This window comes from Gracilinanus agilis, chromosome 4 (assembly GCF_016433145.1).
Source record: "Gracilinanus agilis isolate LMUSP501 chromosome 4, AgileGrace, whole genome shotgun sequence".
Lineage (NCBI taxonomy): Eukaryota > Metazoa > Chordata > Mammalia > Didelphimorphia > Didelphidae > Gracilinanus > Gracilinanus agilis.
The window spans coordinates 76,163,344-76,191,017 of NC_058133.1; the positions used below are offsets into that span (position 1 = coordinate 76,163,344).

The 27,674-nt window shown below is 35.6% G+C and overlaps 1 protein-coding gene across 3 annotated transcripts in view; it reads left to right on the top strand.

Moving 5' to 3' along the window:
- XPR1 (xenotropic and polytropic retrovirus receptor 1) overlaps nt 1-27,674 on the top strand; it is a 255,578-nt gene that overhangs the window by 112,402 nt on the left and 115,502 nt on the right. For all 3 annotated transcript variants that reach the window (XM_044676921.1, XM_044676922.1, XM_044676923.1), the window contains exon 3: nt 8,373-8,474. In XM_044676921.1, coding sequence (XP_044532856.1) covers nt 8,373-8,474 — 102 coding nt within the window. The remainder of the gene's footprint in view (nt 1-8,372; nt 8,475-27,674) is intronic.

Below are 27,674 nucleotides of genomic sequence, written 5' to 3' on the forward strand. Positions count from 1 at the left end.
AGGAATACAGATAATTAGATCTCACTGAGGCCCTTAAAAAGGCAAATTTAAAAATTATAAGTTTTCTTTCTTTCCCCTCTGTATCTTATTTACCTTTTCATGTTTCTCTCTATTTTTGTGGTTGGATATCAAACTTTCCATTTAGCCCTGGTCTTTTCTGTGCAAATACCTGGAATTCTTCAATTTTGTTGAATGCCCATACTTTCCCCTGGAAATATATAGTCAGTTTTGATGGGTAGTTGATCCGTGGTTGCAGGCCCAGCTCTCTTGCCTTTCTGAATATCATATTCCAAGCCTTGCGATCTTTTAGCGTGGAGGCTGCCAGATCCTGTGTGATCCTGATTGCTGCTCCTTGATATTTGAATTCTTTCTTTCTGGCTTCTTGTAAGATTTTTCCTTTTGCTTGGAAACTCTTGAATTTGGCAATTATATTTCTGGACGTTTTCTTATCTGGATCGAATGTTGCAGGTGTTCTATGGATCCTTTCAATGTCTATATTGCCCTCTTGTTGTAGGACTTCAGGGCAATTTTGCTGGATTATTTCTGTTAGTATGGAGTCCAGGTTTCTATTAATTTCTGGTTTTTCTGGAAGACCAATTATTCTCAAATTGTCTCTTCTAGACTGGTTTTCTTGGTCTGTCACTCTCTCATTGAGATATTTCATGTTTCCTTCTATTTTTTCAGTCTTTTGACTTTGTTTTATTTGTTCTTGTTGTCTTGAGAGATCATTAGCTTCTAATTGCTCAATTCTAGCCTTTAGGGATTGGTTTTCGGCTATAATCTTTCGGTTTTCGGCTATGATCTTTTGGTTTTCGGCTGTAATCTTCTGGTTTTCAGCCATAATCTTCTGCTTTTCTGCCATAATCTTCTGATATTCCTTTTCAATCTGGTTATTTCTGGTGTTCAATTTGTTTATCAGTTCATTTGGTTTCTGAGCCTCACTTTCCAGTTGCAAGATTCTACCTTTTAAACTATTATTTTCTTGCCAGATCTCTTCCATTTTCCTCAAAATCTCAGTTTTGAACTCCATAGCTTGTGAGGAGTTTTCCTTATTTGAGGAGGGTCCGGATGCTTGTTTGTTCTCCTCCTCTGTCTGCTCGGTTGTCTGGATTTTCTCTGTGTAAAAGTTTTCGAGTGTTAAAGACTTATTTTTCTTGTTGTTAATCTTTCTCTTCTGAACTTCCTGAGACTGGGTAGCCATCGTTAGCCCAGCAGCTTCTCAGGTTTATCCTCGCGCTCAGGGTCTATCCGCAGTCTTTTGGCTCCTGAGGTCTGAGGTCTGGTTTTTTCCAAGGTCAAGCCCCCTGGTGGATCCCCTTGCTTGATCCTCTGCTGGAGGTTTCTTTTCAAGTCTCAGGGCGCTGCTTCCACAGCCGTATACCCGTCCGCACTGGTTCCCCACTCAGGGTTTCAGAGCTTTAGCTCGTGGCTGTGTCTGCCTCCACCCACGCCTCTGCTGGCGCCGGCTCTCTGAGCCTGTGTTCTGCGCCCTGTGTCCGTTCTCTGCGTCCTGCTCCCGCGCTTAGAGTTTGTGTGTTTTCTTTAGCTTTTTGGGGTCCTAAATCTTGCTGCTCTCAGGAACAGGCCCCAGAGCTGCCAATGACTCAATGGGTGCCCCAGACTTGCTCTATTTCTTTTTAGCTGGCTTCGGCGCTATAGGTGTTGTGTGTGGAGGGGGTGGGGGTGGAGTGGTTGCTCAGCCCGTGATTTAGTGAGAGCTGTTTTACCCCTTTATAGCATGGAAATGCCTGGATTCCACGTACCTTCCACGCTGTGCCCTGTTGTGGGTTTCCTCCGTTCGTCTGGACTTGTTTTTATGTCCCCTTGAGGAGTTTTGTGTGTTTTGGTCAGGAGAGGTTAAGAGCTGCTTCTTACTCTGCCGCCATCTTAACCCAGAACCATGATTTACAATCTTAGTACAATGACTTAGTTTGCCTCAACAAAACTTAGACAGAATTTTCTATAGGAGAATAATTCAGTATGTCATTGTGTAACCATCTAGTCCAGATTCTCAGGGAGATGTTTTTCTTCAGCGGGTAGAACAAGAACAACTAGTTGTTGCCAAGTACAGGAGGGTTTTGGGGGGCCTCATGTGATGCCTAGGCTGTGTGACTGCTTCTGGCCATATCCTGGCTTTCCAGAGATTTTGCAATCTGGGGTTCACTCTCACTACTGGGGACTACAATATTCCAAGAGCAAAATGTTAGGGAAAAGGAGATTGATTAAAGATTTCATCAGGAAGTTGGGCTTGTTTGCTAATAATACATGACTAATAATATTAATGATCATAATCTGGTACCTTTAAAAGGAGATGTTCTAATATAGGTTTCATCACGTCAGTATTCTAATAATATAATATAATATAATTAATATAATAAAGTAATACATAATAATCTAATACTACAGATATTAAATATTCTAATAATTACTATGCATTTAAAATCTGTGCTGAATGAATAAATGAATACAGCATTTAAGTGCTTACCATGACTTATATTTTACTGAAAAAATGGAAGCCATTTACTGAGAGCTTCCTTTTCTTCCCTCTTCCTTCTACCCCTCCTCAGCTCATATCATATAGCTGCCCTCTGTCTCTGTCTTCATCTTCACCATCTCACATGAAAAGATAGTTCCAAGGTACTTAATACTCTGTTGACTGCCTGACAGTTGCTCAGCTTGTAGCCAACATCATATCTCTCTTTCCTTTCTCCCTTTCCAAGATTTAGGCTTACATAAGGTAGACCAATAAACTTATTGCCATATTCACACCTCATCAATATCCTTAGTTCTATCCCTCTGATTAGAGGGCTTGGTGGTTGAGCAAAACAGACAAAACAACAGAACTCCTCCTATAGTCTACCTTTTTAGAGGACTCAGATTCCCAGTTTTTATTTGCCACAAGCTGCTCTGCTTGTTTTTGACACCTCCTGTATCAGCACCACCATCATCTCCCTCTCCTACTGGATACCTACACAACCGACACCTTTTCAGCTTCTTTTTGTGTATTGGTTTCCCTCATTGGATGTTAAACTTCTTGAAGACAGAGGCTTTCTTTTTTGGGTTTGTGTTGCCAGTGCTTAGCACAGTCCTGGCACATAGTGGACATTTAATAAATGTTTATTATATCTTATTATGTCTAATCATAGGAGATATAAATTCAAAAGGAAAGAGCCCTTTTCCTCAAAGAATTTATAATTTAAAAGGGGAAGGCAACATATAAAGGGAAAAAGTGACCAGGGAAATGTGTTTGTCTCAATCTCAGATGATTACATGAAATCCTAGGGAAAGGAAGAAAACAAACACTTATTAAATGCCTTATGTGGCAGGCACTATGTTAAGCACTTTAGAAATTTATTTGATCCTCACAATATTCCTGAGAGGTAAGTGCTATTATTATCTCTATTTTACAGTTGAGGAAACTGAAGCAAATATATACAAATGACTAGCCCAAGATTATCCAGCTAATAAGTTCCTAAAGCAGGATTTTAACTCCGGTCTTTCTGACCTAGCTGCCTCTAGGCCAATGATGGCAGATCTTTTAGAGACCACATGCCACATCCCATGCCTCCCCCCCTCCACGAGGAAGAGGAATAAGTACTCCCATTGGGCTGCTGGGCAGAGGGGTGGGGGATGTGAAAAAAAAATGTCATCAGGCATATTGGAGAGGGGGAGGGGAGCAGCTCTGCCTGAGTCCCTCAGCCTTTCTAGTAACTTTCTAGAACTCTGGGCAGGGAGGGGGGGAACAATGATGTGTGTGCCTATAGAGAGTGCTCTGTGTGCCCTCTTTGGTATGTGTGCCATAGGTTCACCATTCCGACTTTAGGCAATAGGAGTGGATTGACATGCCCTTTCCAAAAATAGTGAGAGTTCATTTGATTATGGTTTTAGATCTGGAAAAGGTTTGGAGGGACCCAATAAATATTATCTAGAGAGAAGCATGGCCAGATAAATTATGGTATTAGGACCGTAATGGTATTAGGACCGTAATGTGGGTATTCCAGGCATAGGAGGGTTAAGTCCTCCTTTAGTAGAAAACTATTATTAGAATAAAAAGCACCTGTTGATATATGGATTTTACATTTAATCCACCACTAGATTCTTTTCTTGATCAATACCAATCCCCAGTGCCTCAAAGCTATAGGAGATTTTAATGGCCATGAAATTCAACCCATACCTCATTGAGAAACTGCTTTCTAGTATCTTCAACAGGTAGCCATCCAACCAACCATTGCTTGAAGAATTCTAGTGAGAGCTACTTCCTGAACCAGCCCATTCTAATTTTGGATAGCTCTATTCAGAAGAATTTCTGTAAAGCATGTAACAATCTGCCACTCATTAATTTCTGCATATTGCTTTTAGTTCTCTTCTCCAGGGCCAAGAAAAATATGCCTAATTATAATTTCTCTTCCCCAAAAAAAGACCTCCTTTCTTGACAGTGGCTATCATAGCTCCCCTCCCTCCTACTTCTTTCCCCCTTCCCCTTCCCAGTACTTCCTCAAATGACAGGATTTCAAGACCTCTCAGTCTCTTCTCTGTGCATTGCCCTGGAATGAACTTAGAGAACCTGAATTTGAATTCATGCTTCTATCTTTTATTCCTCCTAAAAGTTTGGTATTGAAAGGGAGGGGAAATATGAGATAATAGGTATAGGTAGTTGTAAAATTGAGGGTTTTTTCTTTTTAAATGATGAAGGCAACCTGAGCATGTATGAAGGAAAAGGAGAGGGAGCCTTTGAAGCAATGTTTGAAGATTTAGGAGATAAGGGAATAATTCATATAGCAAGCTTACAGAAATGTTAGGAGTGAATGAAATCAGAGGAAGCAGCTACATTTAGAAAAGAAGAGAAAACTATCTCCTATTGAACAGCAGTGGTTGTGGTACGGTCAGTTAAAATGTGAAAGGGGAAGTTATAGTGTGTAGGGTGGAAAATTAGATTTTTAAAGTAAAATAGGCAGTAATTAATTTAGTTAAAAGGTAAGATTATAGATTTACAGAGAATAAAATAATGTACTTTTAAGAATATACCCAAAAAATGGTAAATTTTTTGGCTTCGTGTAGAAGGTAGCACTTTAAAGGAAACTTGGAATTCTTTAAGAGAATGGGGAGTGTGTTATGGACATGGTTGACAGCCAATAAAAAGGTGAGGAATAGTGTGTCATTGTAAGAAACAAGATGACCAGTTTGCACTGATCCTGGAGTGCAAGAAAAAGAATGCTTGTAAAATAAGGGTGGCCAGGTCAGTTGTGGTTTAATTATGAAGTATCTTATTTTTTTCCTTCATTATAAAGATAATTTTATTTTACCAATTACATTTAATAACAAATTCTCACACAAGTTTTCTGAAGTTATATGAACCAAATTGTCTCCTTTCCTCCCATCTCTCTCCCCTCCCAGAGCTGGCAAACAATTTTATCTGTGTCATACATTTGTTATCATGCAGAATAATATCTCTACATTGTTAATTTTTGTAAGAGTATAATCCTATAAAACCAAAACCCCAAAATAAAAACCCAAATAAATTAAAGTGAAAAAAGTATAATCCTATAAAACCAAAACCCCAAAATAAAAACCCAAATAAATTAAAGTGAAAAATGGTATGCTTTGCTCTGCATTCCAACTCCAACAGTTCTGATATTCATTACAAAGAAAGGCAAATGAATGATAGTCGTTGCTCTCAAAGAGCTACAGCCTAATAGGAGACAACATGTAAGTTCATTATATTTGTTTTGATATGCATTCTGACCCCCAACAGTTCATTCTCTGTAGATGGAGAACATTATCATTAGCCCCTCAGAATTGTCCTACATCATTTTATTGCCAAGAGTAGCTAAGTTTTTCACAGGATTGTACAGTGTTCTCCTGGATCTTCTCATTTCATTCTGCCTCATTTCATATAGGTCTTTACAGCTTTTTCTGAAATCATCCTGTTCACCATTTCTTACAGCACAATAGTATTCCATCATTATCATATGCCACAATTTGTTCAGCCATTCCCCAATCGATGGGCATCCCTTCAATTTCCAATTCTTTGCCACCACAAAAAGAGCAGCTATAAATATTTTTGTACAAGTATGTCCTTTCCCTTTTTTTTATAATTTTTTGGGATATAGACCTAGTAGTGGTATTACTGGATCAAAGTATGCATTGTTTTACTATAGCCGTTTGGGAATAGTTCCAAATTACCCTCCTGAATGGTTGGTTCAGTTCATAACTCCACCAACAATGTATTAGTGTCCCAATTTTGCAACATCCCCTTAAACACTTATCACTTTCCTTTACTGACATATTGGCCAATCTGATAGGTGTGAGGTGGTACCTCACAGTTGTTTTAATTTGCATTTCTCTAATCAAGAGGGATTTAGAAATCTTTTCATATGATGATTGATAACTTTGATTTCTTCATCTGAAAACTGCTTATTCATAACCTTTGACCATTTGTCAATTGGAGAATGACTTGTGTTCTTGTATATTATATGTTATATATTACATATATATTATATAGAGAGACTTAGTTCCCTATATATTTGAGAAATGAGAACTTTATCAGAGAAATTTATTATAAAAATTTCCCCCTGGTTTGTTGTTTCCCTTCTAATCCTGGTTACATTGGTCTTGTTTGCACACACCATTTACATTTAATATAGTCGAAATTATTTTAATCGTATAATGTTCTTTCTTGTTTGGTCATAAATTCTTCCCATATGAAGTACTTTAAAAATCAAATTGAAGGGCTTACATTTGATGCTGGAGCTAATAGGGAGCCATTTGAGTTTAAGTAGAAGAATGATGTTAGACTGACAGTTTAGAAAAATCACTTTGGTAGGCATGTGGAAGATGGAATAGAATGGGTAGAGGTTTGAGTAGTGAAGACCAATGAGGCTGTCACAATGGTTCAGGCAAGAGGTGAGAGACTTGAGGAGTCCAGGTCAATGCCAGGGTTTTCAAACCTGAGTGACTGTAGATTGGTGATAACTTCAGCATAAATAGGCACACTTGGAAGAGGAGTGATTCTTGAGTAAAGATAATGAGCTTCATGTTGGACATGAATTAAATTTGAGATTCCTTTATCCAGTTTAAAGTGTCTAATAATCAGTTGTTTATAGGGTAAGAGCTCTGGAGAATGCTTGTTATATATATATATATATTTGGAAATTGTCTCCCCAAATAGAGGGGATCAATTAAATCTTTGGGAGCTGATGAAATCATCAAGGAAGTAGTGTAGAGAAGAGAGAAGAAAAGAAGGTCTAGTTTACATCCTTGAGGATTACCCACAGAGGGCAAAGAAGACTGAAAAGAAACTGTCAGCCAAGAAGAAGAACCAAAGGAGGGTAGTGCCATAAAAACCCAGAAGGATGAGATCTTTGAGGAGAAGCCAATCAATAATCTATGATCAGTGCTGCAAGAATATAAAGGGTGAAAATTGAGAAAGGACCATTTGACTTGGCAGTTAAGAGATTAACTTTGGAGAGAAAACTTTCAATTGTGTGGTGAGGTTTGATAGCAAAACCACTTGAAATTGCTAAGAAATTTCCTCATCTGTATAATGGGAAGAATTGTTCTTGTAATATCTGCTTCATGTTATAATGCAAAGGCTATTTTGTATAGAGTCAGAAATCCTTGGTTCAGATTCTGGTGCTATTCCTTGTTATTTTCATAATCTTTATGAGAATCACGTAACCTCTCCTGAGCTTAGGCTTACTTATCTGTTTAATGGAATTAATAATTGCACTGACTACTGCAAAGAGTATTGTGTAAATTCAAAAGTGCTCTTTAAGTATCAGTTACTGTGTAATATGCCCAAAGGTACAGAGTCGGTTACTTCTGATTCCTAATCTAATGTTTTTCCTGTCATACCAAGTTTCTGCTCTGGTATCTACTAATTATTCAAGCAATCACCTTGAATGAGTATTAATTATTAAGTATAGTGTTATCTTTCAATAAAGAATATTGATTACATTTATATGACTTCCTCCATATTAACTCTAAATGAGTCAAACAGATTTTTAAGAGTTTGGTTTAGTGAAAAATATTTCATTTTTGCGATTGAGCTGAACAATTTGTGAAAATATGTCATTTAGTTGTATTTGTTTCTTATACAGAAGTATGTTGAATTTATTTATTGAAGATAAGTTTAATTTTATTATTATAAAGTCATACAATCTCTCATGTAAATAAAAACTTGTATACTGTTGATTAATTTGATTTTCTTTTTCTTGATATTATTCCAAAATACTAGCAGATTCATTTTACATTAAAACAATTTTTTATAGTTTCAATTTTGAAAAGCTGAGGAAGTGACATAGACTTTAATTTCTCTTAGTTTTATAATCTTTTCAGAATTTAATTCTCTACTTATTTTTCTTGTATTTCAGTTACAGATGAAGATACAGTAAAGAGGTATTTTGCCAAGTTTGAAGAGAAATTTTTCCAAACCTGTGAAAAGGAACTTGCCAAAATTAATACCTTCTATTCAGGTGAGCAATAGTTCTGTTTTGTAATACACTTCAAGAAGAATAAATTCTTATAGATGTTTAAGCCAAATAAATCTCTTTAATTTAAGTGCAGCAGCTTTTCTTTCCAGTATTACACTTAAAGGCTGATTCTTCTGATAGTAAAATAGAAGTTCTCTTTCTTTAAATTGTAAAGTTCCTCCTGAATAATATTGTACCCTTTAGTTCTAAGTTTCTTAGAATTACACATTTGTAAATGGTCATGAATGTTTTTTTTATTTATTCTGCATTTCTAGTCTAGATTACAAGAAGGTGCTGAAACCAAAATAATTCTGATATAATGAGAAGATATTGCTGCAATATTCATCTTCCTATCCGCTAAACAAGATGACTGAAGTTTAGTTTGTGTTCATGTGTTTTAACTCTACATTTACATGAATTTTATTTTCTATTGGAAAATCTTGGAAAAGTTGATTTTTATATTCAGGAATTGTGATGTGTGTCTGTGCTCCCTGCTGAGATTGGTAGATTGACACAGTGGTTCTGAGCTGTAGGGCTAAGACTGATGAGTTGTTCACACTAAATCCAGCACAAAATATGGTGAGCCCTCAAGAGCAAAAGACCTTTTAGGCATAGTGTTAAAGCCTGGGGAGTGGGGGTGAACTGGCCTAGATGAGAAACAGCAAGCCAAAGTCAGTCACTGTGTGGATCATTTCTGGGGTAGAGCTCCTGAGTGACTATTGCACTTCCAGCCTGGGCTGCTTTTTTTGTATTAGTTAGATAGTAATCCTTTTTCTTTTAGGTGCTCTATTGATTTTCTTCTCTTTTTAATTGGTATGCAGCTTTTATGTCTGAAGAAATTAGAGGCAAGCATGTTAGAAATTCGTTTATAGTTTACTGATAACTAGCATTACTTCTGTACTCCTGGTCTCCATTTGTCCACCTCCCCCTCCTGTTTCTCCATTCTAATCATGGGAAATATGGTACCAGATAAGTTAGTGGGGGGGAGGGGGGAGTAAGGGTTGCCTGAGTTCTGATACATAAATTTAGAAGGAAGTATGACAAAACGGATCTGTTGCAGCCTAACTCAAAAATTCCAACTTGTGGTCCACTAAATAATTTCCATTGTAGTTACCAGAGGTTAAATTGAGTGGAGGCCATTTCTTCCGTATAAAGCTAGGAGCTAGATCCTAGCCTTATTCTCTCCCCACTCACCAAAATACACCATGCAACATACTCAGCCTTCCCCATTGATATCCATCCCTTTGACCTCTACAGAAATGGTTTGGGTATTTAATTAAATTTTTCTTCAACATGAATAGATGTTCATTTTAAATTTATATACACATTCTTTAAGTTCTAAGAACTAGTATACTATTTTTCTTTTAACTTGTCCATAGAAAAGCCCAGGGTGTGGTGAAGACCATTGTTCTTAGACACTTGGTAGTCTAAGTATGTATTTAATCTCAGGGTCCCCTTTGTATTTTATAATTAAAAATGAGAATGACAACAAATATTTAAACATATACTTATTGTTCTAAGTCCTGACCCTTATTACCCTAACTCTTCATGGTAATAAAATCTTAGTATCAGTCAGCAAATGTAGGACCAGCCAGCACCCAGAAAAAATCTTTCTGAATATGAATGAGAGCTAACAGGCACAGAACTCCACAGTTAGTGTTCTACTACTTAGAATTGTAGGTGTAGAATTTCTGTTAGTAACACCAAATTTTCAATTTTCTACCATATAAACTATATTGTGTATTTAGAACTTATAGCAGTTGAAAAATATTCATTTTTTTGCCTTAGATGTCCCTTCCCAAATCTAATTCCATAAATATTTTTGTTCTCTACCTCATAATTTGAAATATAATATTCCATTTTAAAATTTGGTGAGTTTGCATGTGTTTTTTAAACTTCAGGTCCCCTTTATTTCCAGGAACTTGCTAGATATAGCTTTTTATGGCATTATCAGTGTCACTTATTCTTTGGGATAGCACAACCCTTTGGGGCATATATGGAAATGATATTATAATCAAGCCAGAAGAATTTAGATGGTGGCCTATCTTTTGCTTCTCTGGCTAATGTAAACCTTAAAAAAAGTACTTTATGACTCTCTTACTATCAGCAATAAGAATCATTGGGTCATGTATTTAGAGTCAAAAGAGACCTTTAAGGCATCCAAAATAATTTTTTATAAGTGAAGACACTGAGGCCCAGCACTATGAAAATGATTTGCCTAAATTCATATCTTTTAGCTAGGGTTTGTTGCTTCTGGGGATTAGATGATTAAGACAGTCCCTGTATATACAAACAGATATTGTCTCTTACTCATACCTTTTGCCATCCTCATCCTTTTTTACCTTATCTTGATTACACTCATGCCAAAGTTAAAGAAAAAAAAAATCCCTTTACTTACTGGAACTCTTGTAATTACAGCTACCTTTGTGGAAACAAACAAAGCAATAAGTCATAGAGCCCTTAAAACCTTTGGATTCAGAAATAGAGGATAGAAAGAAAAAATGAAAAACAGGAGTTGCTCAAATGAAGCAGTCTTCCTGGAAGACTCCTCCCAATTCAGAATTGTCCTTCCACAGCTGTTTGTACTGTCCACATTACCCTGAATTTTTTTTTCAGTGTAATTGGATACACAGATTCATTTTAGATGACAAATATCCATTTAAAAAATTAAGCCATCTCTTATTGGTGGGTTCTAAGGGGATGTGTTAGATGTCTGTTAGGGCCAGTAACAGAAGAAAATACTGGTTTTGGGAAGGCCATCCAAGCCCAGTGCAGGCAGAGCCTGATACTGAGATGACACAGATCACCAAAATGTGAAATAACAGTTGGTTTAATAAACTAGGGACAGATTAAAAGGGATGTGGATAAACTAAATCTAATGTTAACTATGTACACCTCCCCGCAGATCTAAAAATCTCTTTACAGATGTCTTCTGAGTGATTTTCCTATTCTACTCCTATTCTCTCTATATAACCCCAAATTCCTGTACTCCGCTAAGCTAACCCCCTGTAAGGATTAAAAATGATAAAGGCTGATATTATGAGGGAAAATAATAATTTAATTAAAGCCATGTTGATAAAAATAAATTAGACCACGCGCCTGTAAAAATTCAAATTGCTGCCAGTCCCCATCTTGTCTACGTAGCCAAAGAGGTCTTCTCAAGCTGCTCTATACGTTGGTTCCCATTGTCTGACGTTATCACGTCGGAAACCAGAAACCCAAACAGAAAATGTAGTTTCAAAGTCCCCCACATGTCCACAGGAAGTTTGTAAAATACTTTTAAATGGGACCTCCCTGAATTCCAAGCAACACACCCCCTTTTGATGATTTAAGGAAAGGGTCTGTGTAAGTCTAACAGGGCCCAAAGATGGACCAAAATCCAAGGATCTAGGACAGGTCTCACGAACAACTGTCAGTTGTTACATGATCAGCAAAGGAACTCAGCAGATGTCAAAACATAGCCAACAGGTAACAGGATAACCAAGGAGCAGGTAGGATGGGAGTTAAGGCAGGAAGAAAAGCCACAGAGAAACAGCTAAACTCTTCAAAGAGAAAAGCCGCAGCCCTCGGGCCTAACTGTCCCTCTCCAACAGTAGCTGCTCTCTCAGAATCCCAGAATTTTGCACTCTGCTGTCCATCTTCAAAACTTACACATCTTAACTTTTCCTATAACAGTAGAAAGGTTATGGTTTTTTGTTATCCATGGTTTGTTGAGAATTATTTCCATCAAATACCTAAATAAGATTGGTTGTGCTTGGAAAATGGGAGTTTTTATTGGGAGAGTAGAGAATGATCAGTAATTTTGGAGAATGGAACACTTTGTAAAGTAGTGCTAGGCAGAATAGAGTGCCAAAGTTTATCCTGACATCAATCCTAAATTTTCTTCTCTACAATTTTTACTCATTGCTTTTTGCTTAGTCTTCTGGGGCCAAAAAAACAGGTCTGATTCTTCTTTCATATAACATCCTTTAAAATATTTGAAGTTAACTGTTCTTCCCTTGAGCCTTCTCTCCAATAAATTAATCATTTTCTTATTTCTTCAAATTTTCCTAATAACAAGGCCACAGAGCCCTTCACAATACTTGTTATCTATGGTTACTATTTTTTTTTACTGTTCTAACTTTTTTATTCTTCCTACGCTAATTCAAACTGAAACACAATATTCCAAATGCCTCATTAATGCAGAAAGCATAGGTGGAACCATAACGTCTTTGATGTTAGAAGCTATTCCTCTCCTCGGACAGCCCAATATAACTTTAGTTTTTTGACTGCCACCACACATAATGAGCTTATAGTCCACACAAATCCCTATATCTTTTACAGATAAATTGCTCTGTTACTATCCACCATCTTATACTTTTAAAATTAAATTTTTAACCTAATGTAAGACTTTTACTTTCACCCTTTAAATTTTCTTAATAGATTCAATCCATATTTTTTTATTCTTGATTCTCTGTTATCCCTCCAAACCATTATTCTAATCAGTAGTTAAATGGCACAGAACTCATCTCTAGAGCATTCCCCTGGAATTCTCCCTCTGTGTTGACACAGAACCACTAATGATTACTCCTTGCGTCCAGCCATTTATTCAGTTTAGAAACCATCTCACTGCAGTATCATCTATCTCATATTTCTTTCTTTCAAAATTTAAAAAGATAGAAATACAAACAAAGAGCAAGGCAATATCTGCTTTCTGGAAGCTTAAATTCTAATTGGTAATGGCAGTACACAGAAATGAACTGAAAAGGTAGAAGGGAGGAGACAGAGGAATGAAGATACTCTGTAGGATGGTTCAGAAATCCAGAGGAAGTCAGGAGCATGACTAGAAGGAGAATTGAAGGTAAGTTGACTTTGCCCTCCCCACAAAATGGAGACATCTGGAGGAACTCAAGAGTGGAAGAAGGTAGACAGGCAGGGCACAAAGATATCCATGGCAAGTGGGCTGAGGGGATAACAGACTCTTCCAAAGCAAGGGGACTCCAGGCACTGAAGGAAGTTCCAGGATGAACTAGCAGTAGAGAGGGTATGGTTCTATAGTCTGGAAGTAATTGGGGAACAGAACCACTGTTACCCAACTAGAATTAGAAAGACTTGACATTTTTATGGTAAGAGGCAGAATTCTGACAGGTATTGGGGAACAGTCCAATTGATATTAGATAACAAAAAATATAGAAACAAATTGATCTTGGACCTAGTCCTCCAATGACAGAAATTATTCCAATTTGGATTGTGATTCCATAAGCCATTCCAGGCAAAGAAACCAAATTCAAAGGGATAGAACAATGTCAATGAATAGGATCTTGAATTTATAAATTTTTAAAAGTAGAAACAAATATTTATTATTTTAAGTGTGAAAGATGAGATATTGATGGAACAACTTGCTTTTTGTTTTATTGTGATCTTTTAAAAGATTTTTCCATTTAGAATGAACTTTAGGAAAACACTTGTTGACCAAACAGAAGAGATCATATTTTAAAATTGTCCATGTTACTTTTTTGTGAAGAAAAGTAAATGCATTTCTAAGAAAAACTTGGCTATTTCAGGAACTTTTTTTTAACCAGTGCTATGTAAGTTTCTGAATTATAAGTTAGTGGTCAACTTTGATCTTTGCTCTTCTGTTTGTGTGGTATACCTTTTGATGTAATTAGTGCAATGGGTACAGTTTGTTGCAGTCACCAGACTCATTTTTTGCCATGTCAGGAGGTGATATGAAGAAGTAATTGACAGAAACAGAATTTGCTACTTGTCCTAGACAATATCAGTTTTCTTCTCAGGCTCAAACAAGATATTTTCACTTATATTCTTTCTTCCTCATATGGTAGAGCTGTTAAGGTGTTGTAATAATACAGTGTTAATTTCAGTCTGTTCCTGTTCATTTTTCTTGCTCCTAAATTCATCTCTGTTCTATTCTTTCCCCCAGTCTACTTAATCAAAAATTGTTTGATTGTCAGGACAGAGGAAATGAATTGGTTGATTATCATCCAGAATTTAGCTAAGGCTTATTCTTGCCTAACTAATTCCTTGTGTTGGAGAGGTATATAAAGAAATGGAGAGTAAGTGCTTCTATATTTGTTAGTTTTTTCTTTGCAACATTTCTAAATGTGCTTTATTTAAGTACATTCCATGAAATACTTGGAACCAAAATGATTATAGAAGTTTTTCCTCTGTACAACAATCATAGCATCATAGATGTTAAATTAGAAGGGACTTCAGAAATTGTTAAGTTCCTCATTCTGCAACTGAGAAAAGTAGAGAGAAGGAAGGTCAAATCAATTGTTCAGGGTTAGTGTCAGAGACACCAGTTTTTTTGAAAAGAATTTTTATTAAATCTCCTATTTTTATATCACCTACATTTCCCATTGTAGCCCTTCTTTCCACAAATACCCATCCTTTAGAATAATTAGGAAATCACTTGCCACCTTTGGGACAGGGAAAAGGGAGATAGAGACAGAGAGAGTTATATTATATAACCTCAGAAAACTTATGTAGAAATCTGTTATTATATGTAATTGGTAAAATAAACATAATTTGTAGAAAAAAAGAATAATTAGGAAAAAAGAGAGGCAAGATTAGTGCACCGTAATTAAATAATATGTGAAAAAAAACATTGATTTATGTACAGTATTCAACACACGTGATCCCTGGCCTCTGCAAAGAAGTGAGGGGAGAGGCTTCTTTTCAGTTTCTTCCTTGGGGGCCAATCCCCATTATCAAAATTTTGCAGCATTCAGTTTTGATTATTATGTTGTTATTGTTACTTTCTGAGCATTATCATAAAGAAGAAAAATATAAATAGAGTATGAAACTAAACGAGAAAATATAAATATGATGCATATGGAGAAACATAAACATTCAGGCTTTTATGAATTAATAAAAATTGAAATAAACAGAATCAGGAAAATGCTTTACTGAAGGACTACAATAGTATCCAAAGTAACAATAATTAAACAATGGAAACAGTATCACAAAATTATAACAATCTAGTTTATTTCCAAAGAAAATATTAAAAAAAAATACTTCTCGGGGGCAACTGGGTAGCTCAGTGGAGTGAGAGTCAGGCCTAGAGACAGGAGGTCCTAGGTTCAAACCCAGCCTCAGCCACTTCCCAGCTGTGTGACCCTGGGCAAGTCACTTGACCCCCATTGCCCACCCTTACCACTCTTCCACCTATGAGACAATACACCAAAATACAAGGGTTTAAAAAAAAAATTAAAAAAAAAAAAAAAACTTCTCCCTGCTTCACAGAGGTATGGAACCATGAGACTAGTTCTCTATATACAATTATCAGAGTTTTTCCAATATATTGGTTAATTTTGCTGAATTTTTTTCTTCCTTTTATTCTTTATTATAAGTGATGGTTCTCAGGAATGGAGTGAAAAGAGGGATAGAGTAGGAAATAGGTGATGTAAACAAAAAATATATCAATGAACATTTAAAAAAATACAAAACCAAAATATGTGATGTAAGGAGGGAAAAAGAAAAGTATGGAACAAAATATTCCATAACATAAAAGAACTTAAACTTATAAATCAAAATAACATGTCCTCTAAGCTGAGCCTGATTTCTAATGGAAAAAAAGATGGACCTTCAACAAAATGAAGGTTTTGAGACATTTTTGCCCCCAAATACAGAAATGAGCAGAATATTCTACTTGTAGATATTCTAGACTAGAGGTGTCAGACACATAGGGCACATATTCATCTGTAATACTTTCTGTACCCTGAACCTGAAGACTAAAATGTAATCAAGAAACATTTAACAAAATAAAAATACAACATTTACAATATTTATATTTATTTTTTAAATCAATATACAGCCCACTGGGATATAGTTTTTAGTATCCGCTGTTTTCTGAGTCTGATAATGCTACTCTAAACAAAAGAGATCCAAAGATGCATTTATTAAGAAAGGACCACAAAATTAAATCAACTGTCATAGAAAATATGTCCTTTGTTCTTGCTTTCTTCGTGTTTATGTATATCCCTTTCCTCTTAAAATTCATATCCTTTGCCATTTTAGGATGGCTTCAATAGAAGATAATGCTTTATTATGTTGCTTCTATACACAATTGTCTGGGCTATAATGTCCTCTCTGTTTTATGGCTTAACTTGTTACTCTATTATAAAGAATGCCCCATAATGAATGGTGCTCTTTTATTATGAATGCTCTTCTTGAGCTAGTAATATTGAGACCTTATAATAAAGTAACAAACTCCATCATAATACAATAGGGTACTGTATATTCATAGTATCTTTCAGCTTTATACTTACTACCTGAATATATTATGGCCTTGAATCTTTATTCTAGTGGAGTAAGACTTGACCATACCCTTTTACTAAAAGTTCTCTGCTAGATGTAAAGTATGGAGACAGACCTCCCTTAGTTGGTGACTGTTAGCATATTGTTTTGTAACCCTTAAGAGCTAATGAGGATTCTAAATATCTTTTTCTTTTCCAGACTACAGAGCTATCCTTTAGTTACTTTTATATTTCTATAAAATTATTCTTTGACTATCCTATAACCTCCACTTGCTTTTTTCATCTTTTCTAAATCAAAAGAGACACCTAATATTTAATGGAAAGAATATAGGATATTAATTTAGAATAATATTATAATCCATGTTTATATAGCATTTAAAATTGTATAAAGGACTTTAGATATATTCTGATTTGAGCCCTAGAACTACTTTGTAGGCAAATACTATAGGTATTATTATCTCCATTTTGTAGACGAGGAAACTGAGGCTGGCTCAGTACTAAATCCAAACACTTAGTAGTATTAAGAGATACTGATATACAAGTTATTATTCTATCCCTTACTTAACCATAAAAACTTCATTTAAGAATGGTTCCCAGACCTGCAGCATCTCTTCCTTTCCAGACTATATTCTGGACTTCCTCACCCCTGCCCTAGCTCTTCATCCTGAAGCTTCACTCCAGCCCTAGAACTCACACAATGGAAGTCTCTTTGGCCTTTGTGTTCTCCCTCTCTCTTATTGAACCTCCATTTAGAGAGGATATCTTTTTGGTCTGCATTCTGGGATTCTTCTATCATGGCCCTTCTTCCCCTTTTAGCTTCCTTTTATGTTACTTTTACCCATTAGGATATAAATCCCTTGTCTTTCTTCTTTCTGGTATTTGTATTCTCAGTACTTACAGTACCTGGAATGTATTAGACACTGAATAAATGTTTGCTGACCGAATAACTGTTTGACCCTAAAAGTAATAGGGAGTCACTGGAGTTTATGGAATGCTGGTGACAATATTGAGCCAGTCTTTTGGCAATGTTCTTTGGTTGCTATATGGAGAATTAATGGGCCCTGGGGAAGATTTGGGGCAGGAATATCAATTGGAAAATGGGGTGAGAATGCTTGAACTCTGCTCTTGTTTTTGTTGGAGGATAGGGCTGTTAGTTGTAGTGGTAGAGGTGGTTTGAATTACCTGGCACATATAGTAATCCTGTGTTCTCTGCCTGTGGTATCTTCTATGTCGGAAACTTATGGTGTGGAAAATCCCACAGTTGGTGAAGAGAATCCCTCTTTAATCAGTAGTTTTATGGAACTGACAGGGACTCTTAGAAATTAAATGACTCTAACTATTATTTTTCAAATGCAAAAGGCAGCCTTCCTGACTCCATCACTAGAACTCTTCATTACACCAAGCTTCCTCTTATACTCTTTAACTTAAAGCCTCATTTAGTAAACCAATAAAAAGAACTTCAGATTTGTTTTTAGTTCTAAATGTCCTTCTAATGAGGATGAAGCCTTTCCTGATGTGCCAGCTGCTAGTGTACTCCCAAAATTACCTGGTGCTCATTATGTATATATTTATAGATGTATTTATTATTTCCCCCATTGGAATGTAGAAGGGAGAGTGAGACAAGGATCATTTCAGTGTTGGAGAACCTCCAGATCCAAAGCTATGGTGGTTCTACTCCCTTGATTGAAATAGAGAAGTTTGAAGGATTACATTTTGGGGGGTATAGTAAGTGGAAAATACCAAGTTCTTTTTGAGGCTTGTTACAGAGAACTCAGATCAAAATGTCCACTAGGCTGTTTATAATGTATAGCTTGAGCTCAAAAGAGAGACCCAGGGCTGGGTATATAAACAGAAAAGTAAGCTACATAGAGATATTTGAACTGATAAAGTTACTGAAACAAGTCTAGTGAGAGAATTCAAGATATCTTAATAGAAATAGTATTTTATATATAAATAAATATATATCTGTATATCTCTCTATATATATGATTAGTTTAAAGACTGAATGAAAAAATGAAAAGGTATTCATTAAATAATTACTATGTGCCAGGAATGTTGCTAAGCACTGAGGATACAGATACAAGTAGGCAAAGAAGGACCTGTCTTCAAGGAGCTTATATACTAATGGAGGAAAGCAACCCATAAAAGGAAACTGAAAAGGGACAGAGGGATGGGATTGAAGAGTCTGGGAAGAGGGTCATAGTAGAAAAGTCTGGAAACCATCCTGAAGAGGAATGAAGACACAGAAGGTCTGGAGAACCTTTAAATGGAGGTTCTGGGAGGAGCCATCCAAGCAGAGGCAGAGGTGGGGCTTCTATCCAAATATATCTAAATTGTCCAAATTCCAGGACTGGAGTGAACTTCCAGGATGAAGATTTTTCTGGGGCATGGTAGAGAATGTTTAGAGGATATGTTTGAGAGGAATGAGGCATAACTCACTTGAGTACTCTCCTTAAACAGAAGTTCTGGGAGAAACCGTGTAGTCAGAGGGAGAAAATGCAGAATTTGCACAGAAAATGTACCATAGTAGAGAGGACCACTAAGCCTTGCATCATCAATCAAAAAGAAGGCCTTGGCCATATCTTATTTTGCGAATTAGGATTCACAAGATGCGAGCTGTGAACATCCACCAAATATCTCTCTCTTGTCATTTGGGCCACTTGTACTCTTAAAATTTTTTTTTCCATATTGCATGTCAATACAGTTTTTAATAGTAATTTTCTGGTGTTTTATGATCCATGTTTTCTCCCTCCTTCCCACACTTACCCCTTTTCCAAAATAGCAGGTAATGTGAGATAGTTTGTACATGTATTATCATACAATACATATTTCCTTGTTCATCATGTTGTGAAAAAAGACATATTACTTACATTAGATAAAAATTCATGGAGGAATTGAAGTGAAAAATATTGTCAATTGTATTCTTTATGCTCTGGAGATTGTGGGGGAAAAGGAGTCATCAAAACTTTTGCATCATTTCCCACATGTAATCCATTCCACTCTTTTCTTCCTATTCAATTCTTAACTAATAACTTAGTAGTCTATCTGTCCAATTGTAGTTAAAGCAAAATACTGAATTGGGAGTAAGTTAGTTTACACTACAAATGGACTAAAGTGGATAGGTCAAAGAAAGTGAAATCCTGAAAAGGCATATAAAATGTTGTACCTCTGCTATGTTGTTTTAAATTTTGGGTTTAAAATACAAAACGAGGGGGCAGCTGGGTAGCTCAGTGGATTGAGAGCCAGGCCTAGATATGGGAGATCCTAGGTTCAAATCTGGCCTCAGACACTTCCCAGCTATATGACCCTGGGCAAGTCACTTCACCCCCATTGCCCAGCCCTTACCACTCTTCTGCCTTGGAGCCAATACACAGTATTGACTCTAAGACAGAAGGTAACGGTTTAAAAAAATAAAAATAAATAAAATAAAGATGCTGAAAGAGGCATAGGCATGAGCAAGAGGCTAGGGTACCTGAAAGTAGCCTAGATACAAAAGGAGAAACTAAAGGACCAAAAAAAGACAATTAAGATTAGATTATATTGGGCTATTAAATTTGGGAAAAAAATCGATTCCCAAATATTTAAAAAAAATACAAAACGAAAGAAAGAAAAACCAAGAACCCCGCCCCTCCCCCCAAAAAACATTTTTGACATCCTGTATTTGCACTGGTCGAATTATCTCTTAACTTTGATCAGATACTTTTCTCCATCCCTTCACCCCCCACCCCAAGAACAGGATACCAATTCATTAGCAAAACAACCACAAGAACAATCAGTAAAGGAGCACATTGAAAAAGAGCAGAGACCAGAATGAAGAGCATTTACCTTTTGTCTGGGAGAGCTCCTTGAACACAGAAATTCTAGGAGAAAAAATGGACTACAGCTCTGGATTGTATTGTGATTATACCTGATATAATCATTTAAGATAAATTATATAGTATGTAAAATAAATTGACCCAAACAGCCTCTCTCTGATACTTCAAAGCTCAGAAAACAGATAAATTCACTTAAAGCCCCCCAAAATCCACCCCCCAAAATCACAATCCTCAGGAGATTACATCCATCCATTTTTCTTTCTGTGTGAAATGTTGGACCAGATTTTTTGAGTGGTGGAAGATCTCATTAAAGGAAATTCTGTAGTTTTTCTGAGGCTTCATAGAGTCAGAACCATGGCATCTGTGAGCAGGAGAATCTGGATCTCACATATAACAAATCTCTTTTCTGTTTGTATTATTGTTGGATATCCTTCAGGACAGTTCATACAACTTAAATGACATGACTATGTTTATGTGTCACTTAATATTGATAATCAGAAAATTGTAAAATAATAAGTTCAGTATAATTTCACAAGCATACATTAAGCAGTTATTATTCAGAAGACACTTTGCTGGCACTGGTGATAACAAGTCATCAATGAAAATATTCCTGCCCTCAGCTGTGGGACAGCCAGACTAACACACTGTTGGTAGAGCCATGTGGTGGTCCAGTCATTTTGCAAAGCAAGTTGAACAATGTTGAAAAAGTTACCAAATTGCATACAACTGCCAAGAGGTCCCACATGTACAAAAATATTTTTATAGCATATTTTATTGTAGAAAAGAACTGGAAACAAATTGGGTAGCTATCAATTGGGTTGTGGCTGAACAAATTGTGGCATATGAATATAATGGAATTTTATTATACCTAGACAAGTGATGAATAGAACAGATTTAGAGGTACCTACAGACTTATATGAAATATTATAAAATGAAGTGAGCAGAAAAAAGAGCAAAATATATATGACAACCATAATGTTTTGGAACACACCCTTGAAAGACATAACTGTAATCAAAGCAATAATTAATCATGACTCTATTCAACTTATGAGTAAGCTTGCCTCCCACCTCTTAGGAGACAGATGATTGAATAGAGGTACAAAACGAGACATATTTTCTGGTATAACCAATGTGTGAATTTGTTTAGTTTGACTATATTTGTTAAAAGAGAGAGGATTTTTATTTTGGGAGTTTGGGAGGAGAAGTGGGAGGATAATGAATAGGGACTGATGGTGATATAAAACAAGAAGAAAAGAGTATCAGTAAAGCATTTTTCTTCTTTCTTTTTTTTTTTTTAACATGATTCATGTTCTTCTACCCCCCCCCCCCCCGCTCCCCCTAGCGAATGCATATTTCCACTGGGTTTTACATGTGTCATTGATCAATTGATCATTGTCTATTTCCATATTAATAGTTGCATTGGGGTGGTCATTTAGAGTCTACATCCCAAATCATATCATCAACCTATGTGTTCAAGCAGTTGTTTTTCTTCTGTGTTACTTCCATAGTTTTCCCTCTGAATGTGGATAGTGTTCTTTCTCATAAGCCCCTCAGAGTTGTCCTGGATCATTGCATTGCTGCTAGTAGAGAAGTCCATTACATTCGATTTTTACCACAGTGTATCAGTCTGTGTATAATGTTCTCCTGGTTCTGCTCCTTTCACTTTGCATCAATTCCTGGAGGTTGTTCCAGTACACATGGAATTCCTCCAATTCGTTATTCCTTTGAGTACAATAGTATTCCATCACCAGCATATCCCACAATTTGTTCATCCATTCCCCAATCGAAGGGCATATCTTTATTTTCCAGTTGTTGTTGTTGTTTTGCCACTACAAAGACTAAAACATTTTTTAAAATATACAGAAGAAATTTTTTTAAGTGAGGCTTAGAAAAACAGGGCAGTTCTAGTATTATTATTGTAAATTTCACATACTTAAAAAAATAAGCTCCACATGATGATGTTTCATACTGTACTTTTTTCTTTTTCAGATCTTTTTTAAAATTAATCTTATTTATTTAATTAATTAATTTTGGGTTTTCCCCATGGTTACATGATTCATATTCTTTCCCTTCCCTCTTTCCAGCCCCCTCCCGTAGCCAATGAGCAATTCCACTGGGTTTTGCATGTGTCATTGATCAAGACCTATTTCCATATTATTGATATTTGCACTATAGTGATCATTTAGAGAGTTTTCATCCCCAATCATATCCCCATCAAACCATGTGATCAAGCAGTTGTTTTTCTTCTGTGTTTCTACTCCCACAGTTCTTTCTCTGGATATGGATAGCGTTCTTTCTCATTAGTCCCTCAGAATTGTCCTGGATCATTGCATTACTGCTAATAGAGAAGTCCATTGCATTTGATTGTGCCATAGTGTATCAGTCTCTGTTTACAATGTTCTCCTGTTCTGTTCCTTTCACTCTTCATTAATTCCTGGAGGTCATTTCAATTCACATGGAATTCCTCCAGTTCAGTATTTCTTTTTTTTTTTTTTTTTTTTTTTTTTTTTCATTTTAAACCCTTAACTTCTGTGTATTGACTTATAGGTGGAAGATTGGTAAGGGTAGGCAATGGGGGTCAAGTGACTTGCCCAGGGTCACACAGCTGGGAAGTGTCTGAGGCCGGATTGAACCTAGGACCTCCTGTCTCTAGGCCTGGCTCTCAATCCACTGAGCTACCCAGCTGCCCCCTTCAGTATTTCTTTTAGCACAATAGTATTCCATCACCAACAGATACCACGATTTGTTTAGCCATTCCCCAATCGAAGGGCATACCTTCATTTTCCAATTTTTTTGCCACCACAAAGAGCACGGCTATAAATATTTTTGTACAAGTCTTTTTCCTTGTTATCTCTTTGGAGTATAAACCCAGCAGTGGTATGACTGGATCAAAGGGCAGGCAGTCTTTTAAAGCCCTTTGAGCATAGTTCCAAATTGCCATCTCTATTTTGTCACATCCCCTCCAACATTTATTACTTTCTTTTGCTGTCATATTAGCCAATGTGTTAGGTATGAGGTGGTACCATCAGAGTTGTTTTGATTTGCATTTCTCTAATTATGAGAGATTTAGAACACTTTTTCATGTGCTTATTGATAGTTTTGATTTCTTTATATGAAAATTACCTATTCATGTCCCTTGTCCATTTTTCAATTGGGAATGGCTTGATTTTTTTGTACAATTGATTTAGCTCCTTATGAATTTGGGAAATTAGACTTTTGTCAGAGGTTTTTGTTATAAAAATTTTTTTTCCCAATTTGTTACTTCCCTTCTAATTTTGGTTGCGTTGGTTTTGTTTGTACAAACCCTTTTCAATTTAAGTTATTCATTTTATATTTTGTAATATTCTCTGTCTCTTGTTTAGTCTTAAAATCTTTCCTTTCCCATAAATCTGACATGTATACTATTCTATATTCACCTAATTTCCTTATAGTTTACTTCTTTATATTTAAGTCATTCACCAATTCTGAATTTATCATGGTTTAGGGTGTGAGAGATTGATCTAAACTTAATCTTTCCCATACTGTTTTCCAATTTTCCCAGAAGGTTTTGTCAAAGAGTGGGTTTTTGTCCCAAAAGCTGGTATCTTTGGGTGTATCATGCACTATCTTGCTGAGGTCATTTATCCCAAGTCTATTCCATTGATCCTCCCTTTTGTCTCTTAGCCAGTACCATATTGTTTTGATGACCACTACTTTATAATACAGTTTAATTTCTGGTACTGCTAGGCCCCCATCCTTCACATTTTTTTTTCATTACTTCCCTTAATATTCTTTTTCATTTTTATATAAGAATAATATGTTGGTGTTTAAGTTCATAATAAAAAAAATTTTTTTAAAGTTCATTCCCAGCCTTCAAAGAACTTACATTCTACTGAGAGAGATACAACATATAGGAGCTTTTATTCCCTAGGATCTCCACATACTTTTAAGAGACAAGTAGATGGCACAAAAGATAGAGGTTTGGACTTGGGATCAGAAAGACCTGAATTTAAATTCTGCTTCTGGCATTTAATAACTTTGTGATCCTGGATACTTATGAGTTTAGATTCCTTATTTATAGAATTAGGAGGTTAGTTTCAAAAGCAATCAAGACTCTTTTTAGCCCTAAGTCTATTCTCCTGTGTTCTCCCATATCATATACTAGTAGAGTACAAGAAAAAGTTAGAGAGAAGATGGTATTGTACATGTTGTTGAATTTGTCAAGGAGTGTTAAATATCTTAAAATATGAATAGAGGAGGGGGCAGCTGGGTAGCTCAGTGGATTGAGAGCCAGGCCTAGAGACAGGAGGTCCTAGGTTCAATCCGGCCTCAGACACTTCCCAGCTGTGTGACCCTAGGCAAGTCACTTGACCCCCATTGCCTACCCTTACCACTCTTCCACCTGTAAGTCAATACACAGAAGTTAAGGGTTTAAAATAAAAAAAAATATGAATAGAGGAAACCTTTTAAAACTGCATTTAGCTCTGCTGAAGTAAATGCCTTTTTATAATCAATCATTAAGATTAAGATCTTATAAATACTGCATTTTATTCTATATTAAATGTGAAGATGTGATACAGTAGCAAAAATAGTTGATGAAATTCTCCTTTGTCTTTTCTCATGTTTTCATCAAGAATAGCCTTGATATGGGTCTTAGATGGTTCTCAAAAAGTTTTATAGGGATGAAAACATAGCCATATAGTTTGATATCCTCTTATTTACGTATTTATATTGTCAGTGTTATTTTCCCATAGTTGTTACTAGATTGCCCTGTATAACCTTTTGTAGTGTCTTAGGGATTACTCATTACTCAGCATATCAAAATTGTGTTGCCTCCAGCATGAGTTTCCCTCTGGATAGTTGATCTGCTCTGGTTGTTTTTCCATCTTCATTATCTTTTCTCATATCGAACATTGGGGATTGAAATATTAGAGTCCCAATGTGGTAATCCTAATTTTAAATTTACACATTTTTATCATAGAAATGCAGGCATCTTTGTGCTATTTTTCATGTACTTGTAGCTTTTTTTTCTCAGTTGCAATCTTTGGATGCCATTAAAACACTCTCAAACAGGTTTCATGGCAATATATTTTTGCAATTCATTATTTCCTTTTACTTCTTCTTGCCTATTAAAGTGATGCAGCAAATAATATGACACTCCTTCCTTCATAACATTTTGCAAATGAATTTTAATTCTAAGCCTGTGTTGACCTAGGCTGCCTAAATTTCCTTTCATTTAGATATAAAAGTGCGTGTGTGTGTGTGTGTGTGTGTGTGTGTGTGTGTGTGTGTGTGTGTTATCCTCTTCATTTCCAAATGTAGTCTAATTTCCTCACTGAGAGAACCAGCCCTGTAACTGAAAGAAGAGAGGGGAAAAAAGAGTTTAGTGATACTAACAAGTGAATTGAGTTTGTACATGGATTATGTATTATTCCCCATTCATAGTCCTCCACTTTTGCAAAGAAGAGACAATGCTTTTCTTTTTTCCTCATCATCAAACTTGATCAATTTAATCACAGAGCATTCTTTTGTTGTTCTTTCAGAATATATTATGTATTATATTTATTGTTATCTGGGCTCTGATTACTTCCTTTTCCATCAATTCATGTAATTCTTCATGTACTTTTCTGTACTCTTTATATTTATCTTTTATTGTAGCACAATGATACTTCATTATATTCTTGTTACACAGTGTGTTCCCAAGTAAGTGGACTTTTACTTTGTTTCCTGTTCTTTGTTACTCCAATATAATACCATTAGAAATATTTTGTTTTATATGAGACTCTTTTATCTTTCATCTCCTTGGTATATATATACCCAACAGTGGGATCTCTGAGTTAGAGGATGTGCCTTATGTTTTCATTTGTCTAGTGTTGAACTTGTTGACAGGTACATTTTTATGACTGTTTCATTTTGGTTAAACTGACATAGCTCATTGTAACTACCCATGTCAGTGTCTCTTTTTTTATTCATTCATTCACTATTTTATTTAATCATTAACTAATTTGGAACTATTAAAATTATACACTGGCCTTTTCTTATCTTTGTCTTTTAATGTCATGTTAATTTTGGTTTTGCTTTAATAAATTGGTATCTGACTGTGCACAGCTGGTTATGACTCCTACATGAATAACTGGTTGTTCCCTTTCAAGATAGTCACTTCAATTAGAAATGATGTAGCATGTTCCCTATCTTCTGACAGAATGGTGATGGATTTAGGGGTATAGAATATGACATTTTTCAGACAAGACCAATGTGTGTATTTCCTTGACTTGACTATACTTATTTGCTGCAAAGAATATTTTAGGATTTGGTGAGAGGGGAGATGAGGGGGAAAAGAGTCAGGTTAGCTATAATGATATTTTAAAAAGAGCATCATCCAAACATTTTTAAAATATATAGAAGATAGAAGAATATGGTCAAGGTGATACACATGTAAGCAGAACAGCTTTGAAGCTAACTTATTGAGTGTTTATGTGTAGTATGTATATGTTTTTAAAAGAGCACAATAATTTTATAGTCTCAGTTATAATTCTTTTTCTTTTCTTTGTATGTGGAAATGTAATTTTTATTGTTTGCTAATTTTGGGATAACAAATTAAAAACTTAAAAATAAGATGAAATCATAAATAATAACTTTTCAATTTTGTGATATTATTTGGTACTTGTCAATACCTATACCTTCTGATTCCTTTTAAAATTTAGTATATTAATTATTATATTATATTAATTTCAATTACATGAAAAAAATTCTCAATTTTCATTTCTTAAATGTTTCAGCCAAATTCTCCCCTCTGTCCTTCCCCAAGATATAAATAATCTGATATAGATTCTACTTGTGCAATAATATAAAACATTTTTCTAAATTAATCATTTATGGAAGAGAACTTGAACAAAAAAAAAAGAAGAAAAAGAGAAATATAATAGATCTCAGTCTGCATTCAGACTACCATCAGTTCTTTCTTTAGAGGCAGATGGCATTTTTCATCATGAGCCCTTGAAATTTTTTGTATAAGTATCTAATTCCTTTTTTGCTAATCTAGGCAGTTTCTATTTTTGTAAATATTCACCCATTTCACCTAGATTGTCACATTTATTGCCATATAATTGCACAAAATGGTTCTTAATAATTACCTCTTCATTAGTGATGTG